The sequence below is a fragment of the Heptranchias perlo genome, chromosome 24 (assembly GCF_035084215.1).
Source record: "Heptranchias perlo isolate sHepPer1 chromosome 24, sHepPer1.hap1, whole genome shotgun sequence".
Lineage (NCBI taxonomy): Eukaryota > Metazoa > Chordata > Chondrichthyes > Hexanchiformes > Hexanchidae > Heptranchias > Heptranchias perlo.
The window spans coordinates 37,658,082-37,683,677 of NC_090348.1; the positions used below are offsets into that span (position 1 = coordinate 37,658,082).

At 41.7% G+C, this 25,596-nt stretch overlaps 1 protein-coding gene and 1 long non-coding RNA gene across 3 annotated transcripts in view; one reads left to right on the plus strand and one right to left on the minus strand.

The window, feature by feature from the left end:
- Positions 1 to 3,273: 3,273 nt before the first annotated feature.
- On the minus strand, positions 3,274 to 5,217 carry LOC137341711 (uncharacterized). The gene is made up of 3 exons (XR_010967089.1): positions 5,052 to 5,217; positions 4,537 to 4,581; positions 3,274 to 3,310 (listed from the first exon to the last, which is right to left on the minus strand). It is a non-coding gene; the product is annotated as an uncharacterized lncRNA (long non-coding RNA).
- A 64-nt stretch (positions 5,218 to 5,281) lies between these two features.
- Positions 5,282 to 25,596, plus strand: part of taf3 (TAF3 RNA polymerase II, TATA box binding protein (TBP)-associated facto) — a 160,712-nt gene continuing 140,397 nt past the window's right edge. The window contains exons 1-2 of one of the 2 annotated variants that reach the window (XM_068005113.1): positions 5,282 to 5,619; positions 19,922 to 20,164. In XM_068005113.1, the coding sequence (XP_067861214.1) occupies positions 5,454 to 5,619; positions 19,922 to 20,164 (409 nt within the window). In that variant the 5' untranslated portion in view covers positions 5,282 to 5,453. The remainder of the gene's footprint in view (positions 5,620 to 19,921; positions 20,165 to 25,596) is intronic. The other variant, XM_068005114.1, reaches the window with a different exon arrangement.

Genomic DNA, 25,596 nt, shown 5'->3' on the forward strand with positions numbered 1-25,596 from the left:
AAGAAATCAATTTTTAGAGACAATAATCTGGGACAAAATTAATTGGCACTTGGAAAAATATGCGCTAATAAATGAAAGGAAAATTGTGTTTGACTAACTTGATTGAGTTCTTTGATGAAGTAACGGAGAGGGTTGATGAGGGTACTGCGGTTGATGTGTATATGGACTTTGAAAAGGCATTTGGTAAAGTTCCACATAGGCTTGTTAGAAAAATTAAAGCTCATGGGATTAAAGGGAGAGTAGCCGCGAGGATATAAAATTGGCTGAGGGACAGAAAGCAAAGAGTAGTGGTCAATGATTATTTTTCAGACTGGAGGGAAATATACAGTGGTGTTCCCCAGAGGTCAGTAGTAGGACCTCTGCACTTTTTGATATATATTAATAACCTGGACTTGGATATAGAGGGTATAATTTCAAAGTTTGCAGATGACACGAAACTCGGAAATGTAGTAAATAATGTGGAGGATAGTAACGACAACAATTTGCATTTATTTAGTGCCTTTAACGTAGTAAAATGTTCCAAGGCATTTCACAGGAGCAATTTTCAAACAAGATTTGATAAGGAGATATTAGGACAGGTGACCAAAAGCTTGGTTAAAGAAGTAAGTTTTAAGGAGTGTCTTAAAGAATGAGGGGCAGAGAAGTTTAAGGAGGAAATTCCAGAGCTTAGAGCCTAGGCAGCTGAAGGCACGGCTGCCAATGGTGGAGCGATTAAAATGGGGGATGTGCAAGAGGCAAGAATTGGAGATGCACAGAGATCTCGGAGGATTGTAGGGCTGGAGAAGGATGCAGAGATAGGGAAGGGCGAGGGCATGGAAGGATTTGAAAACAAGGATGCGAATTTTAAAATCGAGCTGTTCCCAGTCCAGGAGTCAATGTAGGTCAGCGAGCACAGTAGTGACGGGTGAGCAGGACTTGGTGCAAGTTAGGATACGGGCAGCAGAGTTTTGGATGAGGTCAAGTTTACGGAGGTTGGAAAATGGGAGGCTGGCCTAGGGTGGCATTGAAATAGTCAAGTCTCAAGGTAACAAGGCATAGATGAGGGTTTCAGCAGAAATGAGCTGAGGCGGGAAGACATTGGTGAAAAGGGCTGACACATGGCAGATGAAATTTAACGCAGAGAATTGTGAAATGGTACATTTTGGTAGGAAGAATGAGAGGCAATATAAACTAAATGGTACAATTTTTTTTAAAGGGAATGCAGGAACAGAGACCTGGGGGTGCACATACACAAATCTTTGAAGGTGGCAGGACAAGTTGAGAAGGCTGTTTTTAAAAAAAAAGCATATGGGATTTATTAATAGGCATAGAGTACAAAAGCAAGGAAGTTATGCTAAACCTTTATAAAACACTAGTTAGGCTGCAGCTGAAGTAATGTGTTCAATTCTGGGCACCACACTTTTGGAAAGATGTCAAGGCTTTGAGAAGGTGCAGAAGAGATTTACTAGAATGGTACCAGGGATGAGAGACTTCAGTTATGTGGAGAGGCTGGAGAAGCTGGGGTTGTTCTCCTGAGAACAGAGAAGATTAAGAGGAGATTTGATAGAGATGTTCAAAATCATAAACAGTTTTGAGAGCGTAAAGAGAAACTGTTTCCAGTGGCAGAGGGTCGGTAACCAGAGAGCACAGATTTAAGGAAATGTTTTTTAAACGCAGTAAGTTGTAATAATCTGGAATGCACTGCCTGAAAGGGTGGTGGAAGCAGATTCAACAGTAACTTTCAAAAGGGAACTGGATAAATACTTGGAGAAAATATGGACAGGGCTCGGGAAAAGAGCGGAGGCAAGGACTAATTGGAAAGCTCTTTCAAAGAGCTGGCATAGGCACAATGGACCGAATGGCTGCCTCCTCTGCTGTACCTATTATGATCAATCTCTATCAATTAGTTTACTACAGATCCAGAAATGACATGAGAAAAACCCCAGTGGTGGAGAGCTTTGAGAACCATAGGCCCAATCATCTTTTTCCTGCCCAATCATGTTACGCTCATCACGTCATGTCTCAAAATCAAACAGAAGCAAGCAAATACAACTTTTGTTAGATTACATTGTGAAGAGAATACTTGATTTCTCACCAGTACTTTGAAGGCCTTTTAAAAATAAATAGCTGAAAACTTTGAAATACACATCAGTGAGGAACAGCTTGTAAGAACTGGGATATTTATCAAATGTTAACATTGCTGTGCCACCCCCCCGCCCCCACTTCAGTAAAGGGAAGGGGAGCATTAGAGGCAAAAATTGTGAAAGCCTTTGCAAAGACTTAAAGCATTTCAAACAATTAACAGCCTTTGCCAAGAGCAGAAGGGAGAAGACTAAACAATGGTGAAAGCAAACCCAAGGTGTAGCCATGATTCTGTAGGCATATGACAGCACCTGGACCCCTGTTTGGCATAAGGTGATTACAAGGCCCTCAATGCCACTCCATGGAAATATCCCCATAAGTCAGTATTGCAGCAAACATGGAGGTAGAACCAATTTTCAGGCCACAGCTGCCTGATACTAACACTGGATGTACCATCCCTATGCCACATTGTAGCTGTGCAGGAATTCGGACAGCAAATGGCACAGCTCTGCATCCATCCCTTTGCTGATATGGATCCTGTGAAGATAGTTTTGTACAGTGATTGCCAAGTAGGTATGCCAGGGTTCTAGATATAGTTTCTGGCATCTTGGATGCAACCAATCAAGGTATTCTGACGTGGATCTCCCTGCCATATCTTCTTTCATGCAGTATGCTGCACTGTGAATCCATTTAGTTAAGCATTCACATATCTTAATAGTACCATCAGGCCTACTGTCCCAGCTTCTTTTGGGAAGAGAAACCTCCACCTGCATCAGTTTAACACATCCACTACTCTGGAAAAATTGTTTATTCTAAAGAGTACATCTGTGGAGAGAGAAACAGTTGACTTTTCAGGTCGATGACCTTTCATGAGAACTGGTAGACATTCAGAAATGGACAGCTTTTAAGCAAGTGCAGAGCCAGGGAAGGGGGGAGGGGCAGGAATGATTAAATGACGTGATGATGGTGCAAGGCAAAATGAGGTGATAATGAAACAAGTATAGACACAAAAGTTAGGTTACAGCGGAATGGTTATAGCAGAATAGCAAAGGAGAAAGGAAGCAAAGAAAATCTGGCTAAGAGAAGGCTTGTGGTAGTTCAGGAACGTGGCGGATGAAAGGCAGGTGGATCCCAGTGGTGCGGACCGCCCATCGGCTGTGTACCGATAGGGGATTCCCCACCCCAAGTACTTACCCACACCTCCATTTCCAGTGGCTCTGTTGCAGCGATCCTCCATTACCAGCACCTGCTGTCTGAGGGAAAATGGGAGCAGTGGTTAATGTCTAAAGTTGTTAAAACTCAATGTTAAGGTCAGAAGGCTGTAAAGTACCTAGAAGAAAGATGAGGTGCTGTTCTCCCATCTTGTGTTGAGTTTCATTGGAACAGTGTAGGAGGCCAAGGACGGAGAGGTCATAGAGGAAATGCGATGGAGAATTAAAGTGGCAAGCAACCAGAAGCTCAGGGTCACGAGTGCGGACAGAACAGAGGTGTTCAGCAAAGTGATCACCCAATCTGTGTTTGGTCTCCCCAGTGTAGAGGAGGCCATATAATGAGCAGCGAATACAGTATACTAAATTGGAAGACGTACACGTAAATCGCTGTTTCACTTGGAAGGAGTGTTTGGGGCCTTGGACGGTAACAAGAGGTGAAAGAAAAGGTGTTGCATCTACTGTGTTTGCATGGGAAGGTGCCGGGGAAGTCGAGCAGGTGTTGGGGGTGATGGAAGAGTGGACCAGGGTGTCACAGAGGGAACGGTCCCTTCGGAATGCTGAAAAGGGAGGGCAAGTTATGTTTGGTGGTGGCATCGTGCTAGAGGTGATGGAAATGGTGTTGAATGATCCATTGAATGCAGAGTATGGTGGGGTGGATGGTGAGGACAAGGGAGACCTTTCATGGTTCTGGGAGAAGGCATGAGGGCAGAATTGTTGCAAATGGAATGAACACGGTTGAGATCCCTGCCAACCATGGTGGAGGGGAATCCTCAGCTGAGGACAAGACATTTTGGAAACTCTTGTGTGCAAGGTGGCATCGTCGGAACAGATGCGATGGAGGTGGCAAAACTGGGAGAATGGAATAGAGTCCTTATGAGAAGCGGGGTGGAAGGAAGTATAATCAAGGTAGTTGTGGGAGTCAGTGGACTTGTAGTAGATATACCAGTTGAGTTGGAATCAGCCCTTTGGAAGGACATCAGCCCAAACATCCAGGAAATCTACAATAGAATGCTTGAGAATTTATAAGGGCATAATCTATGAACAGAAGAGAAAAAATGACCAGAGATGGAATATATTTTTAAAGTAACTGCAACCCAGGATTCGTTTGTCCCTGACCTGATGAGCCACCAGATTAAACCTGTGCTGTTCCTGGTAAGTGTATCTAAAATAGCACAATGTTAGTCAGTTTTATTGATTCAGAAACAGAAAGAAAGGTTCTCTGTTAATGATCAAATTTGGATCTGGAAACAGGTAGCATACCTACCTAATTCATGTTAATTCTCTTCTGGGAGGTTTCCTGGGATGTTTTCTATGTTAAAAGCACAACATAAATGAAATAAAAACAAAAAAACACACAGCAGACTTCCAGTATTTAGTTTTACCTTTTTATTTTGCTGTATAATTAAAGTTGTTACTAGTGCAGAACTGCATGAATAAAGGGATTGAAACAGTAGAAGTTTCAAAACATACCATGGAAAGCTGATACATTCTATAAAAGCAACAATGAAAACGGTTCATAAGCGCCTTGGGATGTTTTACTACGTCAAAGATGCTATATAAATGCTTGTTGTTGTTGTGTTTGCCTACACATCAAAATTATATATACAGAGTCTACAGAAACAATCCGATCAGTCCAACTGGTCTATGCTGGTGTTCAAACTCCACAAGGGCCTCCTCCCACCCTGCTCCCTCAATATCCCTCTATTCCCTGCTCCCTCGGGTATGTATGAAGCTCCCCAGAAACCCTGCTGTCTGCTTCAACCACTTCCACATTCTCACCACTCAACTTCATTAACTCTAAAAGCGCCACGGGACGTCCTGAGGCTGTGAAAGGCACCGTATGAACGACACGTCCTTTCTTTCTCTGGGCCAAAACCTGTCTCCAGGGCAACAACAGTGACAGGCCTAACGAATCCATCAAGGCTACATTGATCGACGGGCTGATCTTTGTCGGTTATTTCCCGGCGCTCGATTGGTCGCGCCTGGAACCAAAGACCCGGCAGCGGCGGAAAAAAAAAATGGCAGCTCGGGAGTGAGGGGCCGAGCGGCAGCTTCGTGCGGCGCGGCTCTAGAGAGCGTGTTGGGAGGGGGGAAGGAAGGGTCATGCCGACTCACTGCGTTTGAGGGGACGGCAGGGGGAGATAAACTATTAGTTTTTGTAGCCGTGAGCTGGGTGCCGGGATGTGCGACAGTTATGGGCGGGCGTTGCTGCGGGTGGCGGTGGCGCAGATCTGCCAGGCTCTGGGCTGGGACTCGGTGCAGGTTACGGCCTGCGACATCCTCACCGATGTACTCAACAGGTACATCGAGCAGCTGACCAGGGGCTGCCATCGTTACAGCGAGCTGTGTGAGTACCCGCCAGCCCACCCTTACACGCACCCACACGTTGACACCGCAAGACACCCCCGAGGCTCACTGACTACCGGCGGCCTTCTCCCTCTCTGCAACCGGCACTTCACCAAGACAGGGGTCTTGTCTCTCTCTGCAACTCGTGCTACAGGAAACCTGGATAATAGGCTGCATTAGGCCTACTCACTGGTGCTTGTAACACTTGTGGTTCAAAATATTAATGAGGCCTGTCAAGTCTCGCTCATAAAATGTTTAATTGATCTGGATACATCTCACTCTGAAACACAGTTCCATGGGTTTGTGATCTCACATAAAATCTCAAATCTCTCCTAACATTTTGACAGCTGAATATCACTGTGTTATAAATGCGCCCTCCCCCGTTACCATTTGATTCAGTTCAAGTGCTATATAAGTCGTTATGGAAAAAAAACACCTCTCCACACAATCCAGTTCTCATCACATTTGGGTTTAAAGCTCTGGAAACGAACTATATTGACGTCTAGCTAGTATTCTGCTAGTGACATCAACTTTAGAAATACTGCAAATGTCTTGTCTATCTGAGTCAATTTAAAGGAGGTTACATTGCATAATAGCTATCTGAATAACAACAGTATTTCATAACTTCATGTGCAGCAGCCATGCATTTTTTAAAATGCATCTTAGTATTGGAAACAAAATATCCTGGGTTCATCAACTGTGATGCTTGGGATGTTCAAGCCTGTTAAAAACTCCCCAATTAAGTAATTTTTGTACCAAAATAATTGCCTTTCAAAACCACACAATCTGTTACAATGTTGTCTTTGGGGAGTCACATAGCCTGCTCTAGAGGGAGACAAGGCCATAAATATGCGATATCGGAGATCCTGTTATAATAGAGTAGGTATCCTGAAAGTACACTTCATAGTACAACATCCATGCACAAAGTACTGTATAGTATATGTACACAATTCTGCGCTGTTGATATGAGTTGTGTAGTTATGTATAATAGGCATTGTATATGTCAATATTTAGCTCCAAAATGAGTGCGTAATGACGCTCCCATGCAATAATGCTCACCCTACTGCTAACTTTTCCTGTCATTGTTCAGTTTCTGTTCACCAAATACCTCCTTAGCCTGATTCCCCACCTCTACAGCCTAAACAAATACAAGTTTTGTATTTTATAAATGTTTTTTGAAATTTGTAATTGAGGTTTTGAGGACTTTTTTGGGGGGTGGAAGGAGAGTGTTCAGTATTTGTAATGATGCCGTAGGACTCCATCAGTGTGTGACAACCTTGTAACCTCACTTCCAAGAATGTGTTGTAGTTTTATTGCATTACACAATTGTACTGAAAAAACTGCATCCAGTTGTGTGGATTTTGTGACTCTTGTATGTACATCATTGTATTCGAAGTAGACATGTTTCATTTGACTCTGGTATTTGCTCATTTTATGTAATAGTAGCCATGGTCTAGATCTGCAGATGGTCTTACTGATGTTATGCACATATACTCAGGACAGTTACCACCAACCGTTGATTTTTAAAATGAATGAGTTCAGTTTGGTAAATGATTTCATTGTGTACATGCAGTTAAAGCACTGCTTTCCAAATGAATTTAGCTAATTCTGTTAATTTCAAATCAATTAATTTTAAATCTTCCTTTAGCTAATAGAAGTTGACATTAATTTGTGATATTTTAAAGTAACTTTTTCGCTTGCTGAATTGTGGATTTTCTGCAACTTTCAAGTGGAAGTCCCAAGTAATCAGTCCCTTTCAAAAATTTTAAAGGTTAAAAGAATGCTTAACATTTTTTTGTGCCACCAGACCACTTACTGGCTCAGCAGTTCCTAGGTTTTCGGCATAGCCACTGGAAGGTGCACAATAGTGGCTTAGGGATGATTCTGGCTCCGATTGTCCCATCCCATGTATAGGTACTTGGCCTCAGCTTGGTGCTTTCCTACAGTAGCAGAGGTGAGACTTGAAATTCAGGGATAAGGTTCTTTCATTGTGGTGATGCTGCTTATTTGTGGTCCAGTATGCTACAACATTATGTCACTAAAATGATTAATATATTTTAAATTTTTGTTGCTGGATATTTTGAAGTGCTGATGACTTTGTTAGGAAATTAGCTGGGAGACACTTTTGAAACTGAGTATGAATGAGCTGCATTAACTTCAGTAAATACAGCAACTAACCCAGAATACTTTCAATTTTGCAATTTTATCCAAGTTATTTGAGCTTTTGGGCTTAGTTACTTTTCAGGGAAACTCTCCTAATCATACCCTTGAAGAGTCACTGTTTAAAACAAGCTTAAAAAATAGAATGCTAAATCATACAGTTCTTTAAGTCTGTATGACTTGGCCAGTGGCTGTATGAGTCATATAGATCATGACGGTTCAAGGCTCAATCTCCATACCACATGGGGCTCTCCAAACACAGCTGTGATTGTGTTAGGGGTGTTATATTCGGTCTCAATATCCCTTTATTAGGGAAGTGAATAAGAGCGAGAGTTTCCACTCTTGATTTCTGTCAAGTGATCCTCGGTGAAAGTTCACCCATGTGGACAGGATCGTGCTCTGCTGTGATGTCCCCGTGATTGAATGCAAGTCAGCACTCACTTTCTAGACACACGTAAAGAATATGGAGCCGTGATCTAATTGAATGGCGGAACAGGCTTGAGGGGCTGAATGGCCTACCCCTGTTCCTGTGTTCCTATAATAGCCACTTGGGCAAGCAACCAAAGGGCATCCACCATCCATGGAATTGGACCTCAACAAGGAGTCAATACTTCCAGGAGAGAAGGGGAGAAAATTGGTGAGAGAAAAAAAAAGATTGTATGATTTATAAAAGAGATATGGATTGTGAGGCTACCTGAAAAGGAACAGAGCATTTATATAGATGTTGACATGTGCATAGTAGTTCAGAAGATTGATTTTGCCATTGAAGTGGCTATGTAACCACTGGTCATCAATCATTTCCACAAGCACCATAAATGCCTCTACTATATAAGTAATGTGCATGTTGAGAAAGTTTATTTAAAACAATTTTCCATTTGTCTTTAAAGTACCAAGTATGTCGAAAAATGGCTGGCAACTTATGAGGTTGATGTTTTGGCCTGATTGAAAAGGATTAATGGAGTTTCACGGTAACTTAATTGAGTTAACATTTTTCTGGATCATTGTTTTGGTCTGATGCTTGGGGTGATCAGCTAAATGAGATTTGGAGCTAAATGTGTTGATATTATTTTAGTTGTAAGAATTCTGCAATTCTTTATAGTACTGTAGTAGGCAGTTTCTCCACAGTAGGTTTCCCATGTCAGTAGTATCTATTAAGATGCTTCAGAATATTTGTTTGTTGATAATCAGTTGAACTAATAAGTGAGTTTACTTTTATTTTATGGAGCTTGTCCTGAAATTCTGTGTGTGGTGTCTGTCACTATTTGTACGGAATGGATTTAAGGACATTTTACTAGTTTGTTATAATTTTTGAAATCTAGTGCCATCTGTTGGGGTGGGACTTTGAAAAGATCAAATTCTTTTGACTAAATATTGATATTGTGGCTGTTGTCCATTTTGAAATGAATATTGACTTTTGGAATTTCCCTTTACCTTTTCACTTAAGTCTTCTGTCCCAAGTGCAATAAATCTTCCCATCTCAGTTCACTCGATGTATAACAAATGCTGAATTTATATTTGTTACCTATATTTTATGCTGTTGAAGCCCCATTTACTGTGGGTCGGTACTTAGTAATCAGTGTGAATTTAGTAATCACTGCTGTTTAATAGCATCATTAAGTATATATCTGCATGTTATGTGTACAGACTATTACAGTGACACTTTCCAAGCTCAGGTTTATATTTATTAGATGGGTATAACAATAGTGAGACTGCAAGCACAACCTTCCAATAGTCTTGTTAGTGGTAGAGGTGGTTTGGATATATCTAACTGAGGAATGTTCAAATGCTAGTTTAATGGTTCCTTCCCAATATTTTTTCCAGTACTGCATTAATAAAAAGTAAACTAGCAAAATATCACTAGTGTAAATGTTTTGGAATTTTATGGAAAGCTAATATTAAAACTCTTGGCTTGCTTTGCTGACTTGTATAGTGTGTCAAGCCTGAGAGCAAATCGCTTCTTATCTTTTAAGCCAAAGATAATGCGGGGTGTTAAAAGCAGTTTGTGCAATCATTAGATGTAAAATACATATATACAATGTGAAACATGGCCTCCTTCTGTGCTGTAACCATCCTATGATTCTATCAGCTGGAAACAATGTAGTGAAAACCTGTTCAAAATAGTTTCATTGAATCATAGAATCATACAACACAGAAGGAGGCCATTCAGCCCATCATGTCTGTACCGGCTCTTTGAAAGAGCTATCTATTCAATTAGTCTCACTGCCCCCCTGCTGTTTCCTCATAGCCCTGCAAATGTTTCTTTTTAAAATATGTATCTAATTCCCTTTTGAAAGTTACTATTGAATCTGCTTCCACCACCCTTTCAGGCATTGCATTCCAGATCATTAGCAACTCGCTGCGTTAAAAAAAAATTCTCCTCCTCACCCCTCTGCTTCTTCTGCTAATTATCTTGCATCTGTGACCCTTCTGTCAGTGGAAACAGTTCCTCCTTATCTACTCTATCAAAACCCTTCATAATTTTAGAAGTTTGGAATAATGAAGCTGAAAAGTTTCAGAACTTTCAAAGAAGTTATTTTGATTGCTTGTATTATTGTAAAGCTACAAATGAAGTTTGGATTTGCCAAATTATACTTCATTAGAAAGAGGCTCCACAGTGAGAAACTACTGTTCAAAATCCGTCAACAGTTTTCAGTTGTGGACAGGAACTATGACACACTATCTTACAGAGCATTGGCATTTCAGTGTGCTCTACCTCAGGGAACAAATTATTTCCTACCTTTTTGGCCAAGGATGAAATGGGGACACCATAATACTTTGGTGGAAAGTGGAAGATAGTGCATGTCCTGTGTAGAATTGAAAAGTACTTATTAGTTTTCAGAGATGAGCATGTAAAGAGAAGCCGGAGTTTTCAGAGAGGTGCAAATATGGGCCCTGGAAACTGGCCACTGACGAACCTTACGTAGCAACACAACAATTTGTGGTACTGGGTAACTATAAGGAAGCGAGAGAGAATTTTAAACGAGTGCTGAGGCAATAGAAGAATGTGCTCTGAGTGAGTTACAGGGGTGTAAGACATTGACTTTGAGGCAAAGTCACTATGCTTTATGGTTGCAATTTCTTGAGCTTTAAATTCACTCCAATAATTTTTTATTTTAATATAAAATATGTAACAAAAATACTTGTAAAGCCTGTTTGAGATTGAAGGAAAAACAGAGGATGAGTGGAAACTGACTGTTCAGGGTCATTGGCTATTTATTACTTCAAGAGAAATTTGACTCATAATTAACGTTTTTTGTTTGAGTCAAAATGTTGAAAATTTTTATAGTACAGCTAGCCATGTACAGTCATCCTTCACAGAATGTATATGAACATATGTAAAATGACGGATAAGAAAAGACTCTACAACAACAGCAACTTCGTTTACATAGTGCCTTTAATGTAGTAAAAGGTCCCAAGGCGCTTCATAGCGGTTTCAAACAAAATTTGACACTGAGCCACATAAGATATTAGGACAGGTGACCAAAAGCTTGGTCAAAGAGGTCGTTTTTAAGGAGTGTCTTAAAGGGGGAGGAGAGAGGTGGAGAAGTTTAAGGAGGGAACTCCAAAGTTTAGAGCATAGGCAGCTGAAGGCACGGCCGGCAATGGTGGAGCGATTAAAATCAGAGATCGCAAGAGGACAGAATTGGAGGAGTGCAGAGGTCTTGGAGGGTTGTAGGGAAAACCCGATTTCCCAGGGATTTGTGGACCTGGACAATAGTCAGTCAAAGAAAGTCACACTTATGCAGTAGTTTCGTTAATCAAAGTGATTATTTAATGATTTAAACAATTCACATTAAGCAATACATACAACCTTAAAACCAAGGATTTCAGCATCAAGGCAGAAAAGTGATCAGTGCTCTCGTAGCTCTTGAAGTTTCTTCTTGTTAGACGTCCTTCCTCAAGGCAAAGCTTCTGAAGGCTCCTCCAACTGCAGTACTGGTCTTGTCACAATGTCCTCTTTTTATATGGTTGTTGCAAGTTGTGAGTAAAAGTTAAGAGAAGTCCCATTTTGGCCACTGATCCACTGTTGCATTAATGATGGACGGTTGGCTGGGCCACTCAAAACCGTGTGAACCCAGGTGCAGCTTTTCCACCGTGTGTAACCTTCAGTAGCCTCTGGTCTGTGTGAAACCACCTGTAGCTTCTTGTCCGTGTGAAACCAGGTGTAGTAGTTTTAGTTGTCTTTCCCAAGGATTTTTAACTGTTTCAGCCCTGATTATCCACTTCGTTCTTATCAGTTGTTCTGAGAACCAAAGGCCTGCTTCTCTGAGCTTCATTTTTATCATTTTTTGTTGTTCGAAGCTTCTGCACATTGCTGCTGTTGCATTTTAAATTCACAATGTTCAAAGGTTGTTAACACCTGCCCTTCAGGCTGGTGGAGGTTACAGAGATATGGAGGGATTTGAAAACGAGGATGAGAATTTTAAAATCGAGGCGTTGGCAGTCTGGGAGCCAATTTAGGTCAGCGAGCAAGGGGAATGGGACTTGTTGTGAGTTAGGATATGGGCAGCAGAGTTTTGGATGAGCTTAAGTTTACGGAGGGTGGAAAATGGGAGGCTGGCCAGGAGAGCATTGGAGTAGTCAAGTCCAGAGGTAACAAAGGCATAGATGAGGGTTTCAGCAGCAGATGAGCTAAGGCAGGGGCGGAGATGGGCGATGTTACGGAGGTGGAAGTAGGTGGTCTTGGTGATGGAGTGGATATGTAGTCGGAAGCTCATCCCAGGGTCATATAGGATGCCAAGGTTGGAAACACGTGGTTCAGCCTCAGGCAGTGATCAGGGAGAGGGATAGAGTCTGTGGCTAGGGAACGGAGTTTGTGGCTGGGACTGAAGGCAATGGCTTTGGTCTTCCCAATATTTAGTTGAAGGAAATTTTTGCTTATCCAGTACTGAATGACGGACAAGCAGAGTGACAAATCAGCGACAGTGGAGGGGTTGAGAGAGGTGGTGGTGAGGTAGAGCTGGGTGTTGTCAGCGTACATGTGGAACTTGACTTGTTTTCAGATAATGTTGCTGAGGGGCAGCATATAGATGAGAAATAGGTGGGGGCCAAGTATAGATCCTTGGGGGACTCCAGAGGTAACGAGAGCGGGAAGAGAAGCCATTGCAGGTGATTCCCTGGCTATGACTGGATAGATAAGAATGGAACCAGGCGAGCCCAGTCCCACCCAGCTGGACGACGGAGGGGAGGCATTGGAGGAGGATGGTGTAGTCAACCGTGTCAAAGGCTGCAGGACAAAGCAGTCCGCTTGATTGGCACCCTATCCACCACCCTAAACATTCACTCCTTTCACCACCGGTGCACAGTGGCTGCAGTGTGTACCATCCTCAGGATGCACTGCAGCAACTCGCCAAGGCTTCTTCGACAGCACCTCCCAAACCCGTGACCTCTACCGCGTAGAAAGACGAGCAGCAGGCACAAGGGAACAACACCACCTGCACGTTCCCCTCCAAGTCACACACCATCCCGACTTGGAAATATATCGCCGTTCCTTCATTGTCACTGGGTTAAAATCCTGGAACTCCCTTCCTAACAGCACTGTGGGAAAACCTTCACCACGCGGACTGCAGCGGTTCAAGAAGGCGGCTCACCACCACCTTCTCGAGCAATTAGGGATGGGCAATAAATGCCGGCCTCACCAGCGACGCCCACATCCCATGAACGAATAAAAAAAAAGACAGGTCGAGAAGGATGTGGAGGGATAGTTTATAATGATCACAGTTGTTTGTGATTTTGATACGGGCCGTTTTAGTACTGTGGAAGGAGCGGAAACCTGATTGGAGGTATTCAAACGTAGAATTGCGGGAAAGATAGGCATGGATTTGGGAGGCGACAACACGTTCATGGACTTTAGAGAGGCAAGGAGGTTGGAGATGGGGCGGTAGTTTGCAAGGACATAGAGCTCAAGGGTATTTTTTTGAGGAGGGCAGTGATGATGGTAGATTTGATGGGTAGGGGCACAGTACTTGAGGAGAGTGAACCATTAACACTACCAGCTAACATTGGGGCTAGGAAGGGAAGTTGGGTGGTCAACAGTTTGGTGGGAATAGGGTCAAGGGAGCAGTTGTAATGTGTGATGCATCACAATACATACACTGCCCACCCCACCTGGAGCCACGTTCTTATGTGATGTTCTGGGAGAGGCGAAAAATCAGATAAAAACCAATCTGGGGTGAAAAAAGTCTGGAAAATTCCTCTCTGACCTCCACCCGCCCCCCCCCCCCTCCCCCCAACACACGCACACACTTAGGTGATGGAAACTAGTCCAGGAAACCACCCACCCTGTACTACCTCTTATACGAGTTGATCTCCGCCCCAGCCAGAAACAGGTCCAGCTCTCGCTTGAAGGAATTCAGCAAATCAAGTTCACTGCACAAGATGGCAACCTGTTCCACAGATCCACTTTTCTCTGGGAAAAGAACCATCTCCTAACATCTAACCTAGTTCTGTCCTTATATAAATTGAGATTGTGACCGTCCTGGTCCTTGCTATCCTATTTAGTTGAAACGATTGGTCTGCACAAACACAATCTCGTGCCTTCATCATCTTAAAAACCTCCATCAAATCAACTAAAAGACTACGCTTCTCTAACGTTTCTCTAAAGCTTCACAGTAGAAGACACAAAAAGCATACCAAAAATAGTGGGGAACCAAGGGGTTAATGAGAGTGAGGAATTTAAACTAATTAATATCAGTAGAGAAAAAGTACTAGAGAAACTAATGGGACTAAAAGCCGACAAATCCCCAGGACCCGATGGCCTACATCCTAGGGTTCTAAAAAAAGAGGTGGCTACAGAGATAGTGGATGCATTGGTTGTGATCTTCCAAAATTCCCTAGATTCTAGAACGGTCCCAGCAGACTGGAAGGTAGCAAATGTAACACCGCTATTCAAGGAACGGGGGAGAGAGAAAACAGGGAACTACAGGCCAGTTAGCCTGACATCAGTTGTCGGGAACATGCTGGAATCCATTATTAAGGAAGTGGTCACAGGCAGTGTCAACATGGTTTTATGAAAGGGAAATTGTGTTTAACAAATTTATAAGAGTTTTTTGAGTATGTGTCTAGCAGGGTAGATAAAGGGGCACCAGTGGGTGTAGTATATTTGGATTTCTAAAAGGCATTTGATAAGGTGCCACATAAAAGGTTGTTACATAAGTTAAGGGCTCATGGGTTTGGGGGTAATATATTAGCATGGATAGAGGATTGGTTAATGGACAGAAAGCAGAGAGTAGGGATAAAGGGTCATTTTCAGGTTGGCAGGCTGTTACTGCTGCAAGGATCAGTGCTCGGGCCTCAGCTATGTACATTCTATATTAAAGACTTAGATGAAGGGACCAAGTGTAATGTATCCAAGTTTGCTGATGATACGAAGCTAGTTGGGAAAGTAAGCTGTGAGGAGGACGCAAAAAGTCTGCAAAGGGATATAATCAGGTTAGGTGAGTGGGCAAGAAGGAGAATAATGTGGGGAAATGTGGGGTTATTCACTTTGGTAGGAAGAATAGAGAAACAGAATATTTTTTAAATGGAGAAAAACTCTTAAATGTTGGTGTTCAGAGAAATTTGGATGTCCTTGTACAAGAAACACAGAAAGTTGGCAGGCAGGTACAACAAGTAATTAGGAATGCAAATGGCATGTTGGACTTTATTGCGAGGGGGTTGGAGTACAAGAGTAAGGACGTCTTGCTGCAATTGTACAGGGCTTTAGTGAGACCACACCTGGAGTACTGTGTATAGCTTTGGTCTCCTTATCTAAGGAAGGTTATACTTGTCTTAGAGGCGGTGCAACTAAAGTTCACAAGATTGATTCCTGGGATGAGAGGGTTGTCCTATGAGGAGAGATTGAGTAGAATGGGCCTATATTCTCTGGAGTTTAGAAGAATGAGAGGTGATCTCATTGAAACAGATAAGATTCTGAGGGGGCTTGACAGGGTAGATGCTGAGAGGAAGTTTCCCCTGGCTGGAGTGTCTAGAACTAGGGGCACAGTCTCAGGATAAGGGGTCGGCCATTTAAGACTGAGGTGAGGAGGAATTTCTTCACTCAGAGGGTTGTGAATCTTTGGAATTCTCTACTCCAAAAGGCTGTGGAAGCTGAGTTGTTGAGTATATTCAAGGCTTAGATAGATAAATTTTTGGACTCTAGGGGAATCAAGGGATATGGGGATCTGGTGGGAAAATGGAGTTGAGGTCGAAGATCAGCCATGATCTTACTGAATGGCGGAGCAGGCTTGAGGGGCTGTATGGCCTACTCCTTTTCCTATATTTTATGTTTTTATGTTCTTATAAAGTATAGAGACCCAGCTCTTTGAGCCTATCTGGATAACTAAGATGCTTTAAACTGGGAATTAATCTTGTGACCGTCCTCTGCATCCTTTCCAAAGCCTCAATATCACCCACCATATGAGATCATCAAAACTGGACACAGTATTCTAACTGAGGCCTAACCAAGGTCTTGTACAAGGACAAGTGGTGTTTTTTTTTAATAGTGAATTGTCCTGTAAATATACCCTAGCACCCTATTCGCTTTAGCTATAGCTTCACACCATTGGCCATAAACCTTTAGAGATTAACGCACTAAAATGCCCAGATCTCTTTCACTACTGGCTTTAGTTTTTCTCCCTGTATGTTCAGCATTTGCCCTACTCACATATACAACAATACACTTTTCTAATTTAAACGTCATTTACCAGTCACGGGCCCAACGACCCAGCGCATCTAGATCTGCATGCAGTAGTTTGGTATCCTCTACAGGGCTAACTCTCGCACATATCTTGGTATAATCGGCAAACTGGCAGATCATTCCGCAACACCTACAGATGGATCATTAATGAAAATAGTAAATAGCAAAGGTCCTAACACTGATCCTTGTTGAACACCACTGGTGACAGTCTCCAAGTAGATCCAAAACCATCGACAACCACTTTCTGTCAGTCAGCCAATTCTCAATCCAGCGCAGTTCGTTATCACTAATTCCAGAAGATTCCATCTTGTAGAGAAGCCTCTTATGCAGTACCTTATCAAAAGCTTTCTGAAAGTCCAGGTAGACAATGACTACTGGGGTTTCACTCAATCACTATCCTGGTGACTCCTTCAAAAAATACAATCAAATTCGTAAGATATGCCCTTCTTTTTCGGAAGCCATGTTGGGTGCCCCTGATATGGTCATATAGTACATCCCTAATGGTTCCCTCAAGCATCTTACCTATTACTGATGTCAAGCTAATGGGCCTATAGTTACCTGGTTCTGCCTTATTCCCCTTTTTAAAGATTGGAAGTATGTTAGCCTCCTTGCAGTCTAAGGAAACGCTCTTAGGCTCCAGTGAGCTATTAAAGATATGAGCATGGAACTCGCATAGCACCTGCCCCATCTACTTGAAGACCCTTGGGTGGATGTCATCTGGACCGGCAGCTCTATCTATTTTAAGGTTCCTATTCTTTCTAAAACAGTATGTTCATCTATTTTAATATTAACAGTTTTGTTGCTAAATGCACCTTTTTAATTCTGTTAGTTGAACATCATCTTCAATCAAGAGTGAACACTGATGCAAAGTACTCATTTAGTATCTTCTCCATACCCTGAGAGTTCTTTCAAACCTTTTCTTGAGCATCTTTCAATGGCCCAATACAGTGATGGTCCTCTACCTCTTTACATAGCTGAAAAACCATTTCGCATCACTATCACAGTTGTCCACGATCCTCATTTCTTTTAACCTTTTAGCTGATCTAACAGCAGCCTTAGTGTTTTTAAACTGTTCTCGGTACCTGTCTTTATTTTGCTGTGTGAATGAGCTTTTACTTTATATTTATAAAAACATTTTTGTTTCCATCTTATTTGTCTTTGTACATAACCATGGCTTCTTCTTACCACACATCCTTCTTTTGAATTTGGGCATGTATATGGCTTCCATGCATTTTATTTTGCTCTTCAAAACTTGCCATTTATATTCCAGATCGGTTTCATCCCTACCCAGTAGGGTTGACCAATTGATCTGTTCTAAATCCTTCGCAATTTTAGTAGTTAGCCGTTCATTGTTTTGCATAAAATGCAAGCAGCAGCTTCTTCCAATTGTGTAAAGAATTCTGTGTTACCAGCTGAATTGTTCCTAATATATCAGCAGTTGGTTTAGAAAACATGGTGGAGAATTTTTCTTGGGCTGAACTGTTGCCTCAGCTGGCTAAGGCAAGAAGTGGCTAAGCCATATACAACAGATATGTCCCAGGTTTGATTCCTAGTCCATGCTGAGTTAGCTGATTTTAAACAAAATGGATGCTACAGTTTACCGCAGCACCTCTGGAGTATGGAGGAGTAAAGTCAGCTGGGGTTTAGCTCCTGATCACTATGTAGCAATTCATGCAGCAAGTAAGGAGCATGCAGATGTATGGATGCCTGGTAAGGATGGGATCAGATTTGGTTGTTTTTTCTGCCATTCCACCTGCCACCATGGATAAAAAGCCTGCCAACATTCCCAATCAAAGCTCATATATGGTGAATAGTGTCTGGGTAACCGCATTTCGTCATTAATCTAGGGAAAAGGAGAAAAAATTGAAGTGGATGGGGGGGGAGGGGTGAAGGGGAATGGAAAATAAAGAAATTGACTCTTCCGTTTAAACACTTAATACTTTGGGGCAAGCACGGAGCACTGCAGCTTGTACAACAATCTTAAGGTGTAAAAGTGAATACTAAAGACCAAAGTAATTTGAACAGCACATAGTAATTACTTTTCTCAAAGATAATGCTAAAATATTTATGTTTCCAATTTGTAGGTAGACATAATTAATGTACTTGTAGTATCTTTAAGATGAATTCAATCCAAATGGAATTTCTCCCAAAATTATTCTAATTATTAATTTAACTATTTTATGTTCAATTTAAAAATTAGCATAATTTTGTATTTTTTAAATTTTGACAGTGTGGTGCTGAAAAGTTCTAAAAGCAGTTTTCATTTAATAATTTAAAAAACACCTGAAGGCATTTGCATTTATTTAGCAAATGTGTTACTAATTAAAATTTTTGATTTATTAATACACCACAGTTCTGCTTCTGTGACTGTGTACATTGTGGCCATAACAGTGTGTAAGCTAATGCAATGGTTTGTTAGCTGACACTATAAATTAGTGATGTATTGTATGTTAAGAGTTTCTTCATTGAGACAAATTTGAAAACCCTGTTACATGCAGGATAAAACATTGTAACGTCCTGCTGGATTACATCAATGTATAGCATTAAACAATTTAGATGTTAGAATTGGTTGCTGAGCAGAGGTGATCAAGTATTATCATCAATACAGGACTAAATCTCTGATGGCCATCCGCCTTGTGCATGAGAGTCAGCTACAAGATCAGTTAGGGCTTAGCAGTGTAGCTTACGTTCACTTCATCTGGTAGTTGAGTGAGGGTGTGTGGCTGCGGACAGGCTGCCATAGACAGAATGGGGTAGATATTGGGCTGAAGTTCAGAACTTTGTTATGTTTAAAAAGTATGGGAGAAATCAAAATAGTCAAATCTGATAATTTTGACATCTGCAGTGATGGATATAGTCACCCAGAATTTAAATAAATGCAAATTTACATAAATGCAAATCCTTTCTTTTTTTCTACAATTTAACATGACATTATTTTGTCATTGGAATTTTGTAGCACTTTAAATAATTGTATTAAGATGCCATATTAAATTTTGTTGTTGATCAGTTCATTTAGCTTTTTTTTAATAAAAATATTACAAGCTGTACTTCAGAGGGTGTTACAGACAAACAATCATCAATGGTGACAGGCTGGAATGTTATTTTGGAAAAAGGCAAAACTGGAGACATGAACAGCACAGCTTGTTGGTGTACCGTTGCTTTTCTGTCACAGACGGACAGAGGATGTGGGTTCACAACCACAGTTTTCCTACGAAAATCTTGGCTGTGACAACAGGGAAGGTGCAAGCAAAGGCTAGGTTCTTTCCCACAGGGAGGGAGGGGAAATTGGGAGCTCGGGTGCCTTAGGCTGCTGTCGCCTACAATAAAATCAAGCTGGCATGTAGGACTGAATGAAGCTGTAGAAATAGTATTAATATTGTATTTTAAAACTGCTTTGTTTCTTGTTGTTACATTGCAATAATGTTGCATTATTCCATTAAACTTTCCTTTCCTTATGCTTTGCCAGATGGTCGCACGGATCCTGTTTTGGATGATCTAGGTCAGGCCTTTAAACTAATGGGAATCAGCCTTTCAGAACTTGAAGACTATATTCACAACCTTGAGCCCATTGGATTTGCACACCAAATCCCTGCATTTCCTGTCAGCAAAAACAATGTGCTTCAATTCCCACAGCCTGGAACCAAGATACTTAGTGAGGAGAGGGAGTATATTCCAGAATACATGCCACCACTCATCTCATCACAAGAAGGTGAGGTCTGTTAAGTATCAAACTTCACTGGTTGGAATGGTTATTTGAACAAGTCTCATCAGCGGTACCAGTGCAACAGGACATTAGTAAGGCACTGATGGGCCTTTATTTTATAGCCAACTTGAAAATGTTTGATATCTGAGTATCACAGGGTGTAGCAAAGAAGGAGTACTTGTCTCATTTTTATTCTGTTTAAAACCACATTCCCTCTGCAGGCTTTTAAACTTTAAACCAGAGTAAGAAAGAGAGAACTTGCATTCATATAGCTACTTATCATGTTCTCAAGATGAGTGCAGCTCCAACAACACTCAAGAAGCTCGACACCATCCAAGATAAAGCAGCCCGCTTGATTGGCACCCCATCCACCACCCTAAACACTCACTCCCTTCACCACCGGCGCACTGTGGCTGCAGTGTGTACCATCCACAGGATGCACTGCAGCAACTCGCCAAGGCTTCTTCGACAGCACCTCCCAAACCCGCGACCTCTACCATCTAGAAGGACAAGAGCAGCAGGCACATGGGAACAACACCACCTGCACGTTCCCCTCCAAGTCACACACCATCCCGACTTGGAAATATATCGCCATTCCTTCATTGTTGCTGGGTCAAAATCCTGGAACTCCCTTCCTAACAGCACTGTGGGAGAACCGTCGCCACACGGACTGCAGCGGTTCAAGAAGGCGGCTCACCACCACCTTCTCGAGGGCAATTAGGGATGGGCAATAAATGCCGGCCTTGCCAGCGACGCCCACATCCCGTGAACGAATAAAAAAAATGTCCAAAGTGCTTTACTACCAATTAATTACTTTTGAAGTGCAATCACTGCTGTTTTTTAGGCAACCATGGCAACAAATTTGCACGCAACAAGGCACCACAAACAGCAAATGAGCTGAATGAGCAGTTAATTTGTTTTTGGTAGTGTTTCAGGGAAAAATGTTGACCAGAAACTGAGCGAACACCTTGCTCCTCTTTTACATCCATCTGAACCACTGGAACTGGCAGCTGGCACCTCAGTTTAATGTCATCAGAAAGACGCCACCTCCCCTTGTACTGCACTGAAGTGTCAACCCAGATTATGTGCTCAAGATTCTTTAAAAAATGCTACTTTAAATCAAATAAAAACTTCAGTAAAGTTCAGGGTAGTATTTGAGAAATTAAAGGTTGTTTATGGAAACCATTGTGATTGAATACATTCCAAACCTGTATCTGCACCGTACTTGATGGTCTTTTATCATATGCAGTTCATTGTTGTGTTGCATATCTGGGTGAAAACCTCTTTCCCCACTGAAAAAGATCCAATACAGAACAAATTTGGAATTCCAGTTGGACGTACATTTGCTGTGAGGCTTAGATTTTATTGCTATACATAGTTTTTAAGTTCAAATGTCTTACTAAAACTGCCAGTATTTGTTAGTGGTGGGGACCACAAGAACCAGAATTCTCAAGATGAATGATGGCGTAGGGGAACCTAAATTGGACTACTCTTCTGTGCTGAGTAATTTCTGTTAAATGCAAATATGCAGTGTGCTGCAGAAAAAATAAGTTTTATGGATTTTCTAGCTGTTTTGGTTTTTTATAAGCCTGGAGTTTAATTTGTACACTTTTTAAAAATGCGAAAATATACCCTTAAGCTTGTAAATTATCCAAATTTCTAACCATTTTCTGTGCAGTTCCACATAATCTGTGCATGGTGTCAGCTTGCCTCATTTGGCAGTACTCTTACCTCTGAGTCAGGTGTTTGCATGTTTAAGGCACACACCAGGACTTGAGCACATAATCTAGGTTGGCTATCCAGTACAGTACTGAGGAAGTACTGTATTATCAGAGGTGCCGTTCTTCAGATGAGACTTTAAACGGAGGACCAAACTTCCCAGGTGGATGTTAAACATCCCATAAATCTTGCTTGTGCAAAATTGGCTGACCTGTTTGCCATAACAACTGTCATACACTTCAGAGTAATTCATTGTATATTTTATTTTATTTATTCTTGGGAGGTGACGACACTGACAAGACAGAATTTATTGTCGATCCTTGAGGGCATTCAGAGTCAACTGTGTAGTGTCGGACTAGATTCACATATAGGCCATTTTGGGTATGAGTGGCAGTTCTCCCTCTCTGTAGGATATTAGAGAACCAGCTGTGTTTTTACAACACTCTGGCAGCTTTCATATTCATTTTCTTTCTGGTACCAGTGTCCAAATTACCAGATTTATTCAACTCAATGCCACAATTTACCATAATGGGATTTGAACTCATGACCTTTGGGGTATTAGTGCAGTATAACCAGTAAACTACTGTACCTCCTGTATGTGAATTGCGTGAAAAGTTCCAATGGACATAAGAACATAAGAAATTGGAGCAGGAGTAGGCCAATCGGCCCCTCGAGCCTGCTCCGCCATTCAATAAGATCATGGCTGATCTGATCCCAACCACAAATCTAAAGAACACAAGAAGTCGGAGCAGGACCCGGCCACATAGCCCCTGGGCCCTCTCCGCCACCCACAGGGCATTGACCGATCCGAACTCAGCTTCATGTCCAATTTCCTGCCCGCTCCCCATAACCCCTAATTCCCTTTACTTCTAGGAAACTGTCTATTTCTGTTTTAAATTTATCTAATGATGTAGCTTCCACAGCTTCCTGGGGCAGCAAATTCCACAGACCGACCACCCTCTGAGTGAAGAAGTTTCTCCTCATCTCAGTTTTGAAAGAGCAGCCCCTTATTCTAAGATTATGCCCCCTAGTTCTAGTTTCACCCATCTTTGGGAACATCCTTACTGCATCCACCCGATCAAGACCCTTCACAATCTTATATGTTTCAATAAGATCGCCTCTCATTCTTCTGAACTCCAATGAGTAGAGTCCCAATCTACTCAACCTCTCCTCATATGTCCGCCCCCTCATCCCCGGGATTAACCGAGTGAACCTTCTTTGTACTGCCTCGAGAGCAAGTATGTCTTTTCTTAAGTATGGAGACCAAAACTGTATGCAGTATTCCAGGTGCGGTCTCACCAATACCTTATATAACTGCAGCAATACCTCCTTGTTTTTATATTCTATCCCCCTAGCAATAAAAGCCAACATTCCGTTGGCTTTCTTGATCACCTGCTGCACCTGCATACCAACTTTTTGATTTTCTTGCACTAGGACCCCCAGATCCCTTTGTACTGCAGTACTTTCCAGTCTCTCGCCATTAAGAAAATAACTTGCTCTCTGATTTTTCCTGCCAAAGTGCATAACCTCACATTTTCCAATATTATATTGCATCTGCCAAATCTCCGCCCACTCACCCAGCCTGTCTATATCCCCTTGCAGGTTTTTTATGTCCTCCTCACTCTCTACTTTCCCTCCCATCTTTGTATCATCTGCAAACATGCTATATAAATGCAAGCCTGTGTACACTTTCCTTACATTTACAAGTTATTAGATCATTTACAATTTGCCTTTCAAAACGTATCTTCTATTGACTGGCTTGACATTTCTCAGCCAAATGCTTTGGTTGACTACTTTGACCTGCTGGTATTTCCTTGTTTAATTTATAAACTTTATGATGCTGCGGCACTTGACCAAATAATCGAAGATCTTACAATGTGGAGATGTGCAGGCCTTGCGTCTGTGGCAGCAAATCTGCTTAATATCACTGAGTACAATTTTAGTCATTTGAACTCATTCAATGAACGCTAATCCTACATATGCACAGAACTATCCAGTGTATTGCAAAGTTGAAGCTATGGTACAAGGAGCAGTTCATACAGTTATGAGTTCAGTTACTTTAGCTTAAGGTTGATGTCTGATTTGCGTCAACAAATGCTTATTAATATAATCTTAATTACACGTGAAGCTTAATGTAAAAAATCACTATTATTTCATTGCAATTTTATCTAAATTTGGACTTCCTGTGTTATGCATTTGCCTGCTAAGAAACCAGACAGTGAGTTTTTCTGTTTCTGCAAAATGCAATCCTTCAATTGGGAGTTTCTGAGAGCAGCCCGTGGTAAGTCATCTTTAATTCCTCCCTCTGCTCGATGCCTCCCCATAGCAGTATAGTTGAGAGTAGCCATTCAGCATTTTTATTGAATTCTGCCAACTCATTTTCAGTACAACTCTAGGGCTGTTTGAAAAGGTTAATATTCTAGTGCACATTATATGGAGCCGGAGGGTCCAAGCTTTGTCTTTGAGGGCCACTTAAATGTGCATCATGGAGCCTCTGGGGCCACATAGAAAGTTTAAATCAACATTCCCATTCATTTGCATATAAGTCAAGCTACAGATTCTAACAAATCTGATTTAGGATTCATTCACTAATAAAAAAAATAGAAAGACTTGTATTTATATAGCGCCTATCACAACCTAAGGACGTTCCAAAGTGCTTTACTGCCAATGAAGTACTTTTGAAGTGTAATCACTGTTGTAATGTAGGAAACACGGCAGCCAATTTACATACAGCAAGGTCCCACAAACAGCAATGTGATAATGACCAGATAATTTGTTTTAGTGATATTCGTTGAGCTATAAATATTGACCAGGACACCGGGGAGAACTCCCCTGCTCTTCTTTGAATAGTGCCATGGACTCTCTTATGTCCATTTGAGAGGGCAGATTGGGTCTCGGTTTAGTATCTCATCCAAAAGATGGCACCTCAGACAATGCAACACTCCCTCCAGTACTGTACTGGAGTGCCAACCTAGATTTTGTACACCTGGAATGGGACTTGAACCCACAACCTGGTTCAGAAGTACGAATGCTACCACTGAGCCACTTCTGACACTGTTAATGAGGCAGCACTGCTAAGAACAGCCCTTCCTAAACCTTCAGGCCCATGAAATTTAAACAGGACAAACCAGTGAGTAAGAAATGTAAACACAAATAGAACTGAGTTGTCTGAACTTTGTAAGCCAGTTTGTCAGGGGGCATTGCTAGCCCTTGAGCAATAGTTTGAGCACCCCTTATTGGAGATACTGTATTACCAGTATGTACTTACAATTTTGTGCCTTTATTCTTGTATCCATTTTTGCATGTAGTAACCACTATTTCTTTTCCACAGTTACTTTATGTCTCCGCAAACAGCAATTGATGCTAGTTCAATTGCTAAATTTAAATCTGAGATAGATAGCTTTTTGGCAACCAAAGGTATTAAGGAATATGGGCCAAAGGCAGGTATATGGAGTTAGATCACAGATCAGCCATGATCTTATCAAATGGTGGAGCAGGCACGAGGGGCTGAATGGCCTACTCCTCTTCCTATGTTCCTGTGAAAGTAGTGCTGGTTTTTTATATTGGCATGGTTAAAGCTAGAGGAAATTTTTAAATCTGAAATTTCAGTTATTAAATAATGATTTTGCCTTTGACTGCAGAACAGTGGGAATAAATTGTGAATTTTATGTTCTTGCTAGCACCTCTGGGGAAACAAATGCCACAAAAACTGCAAGCTT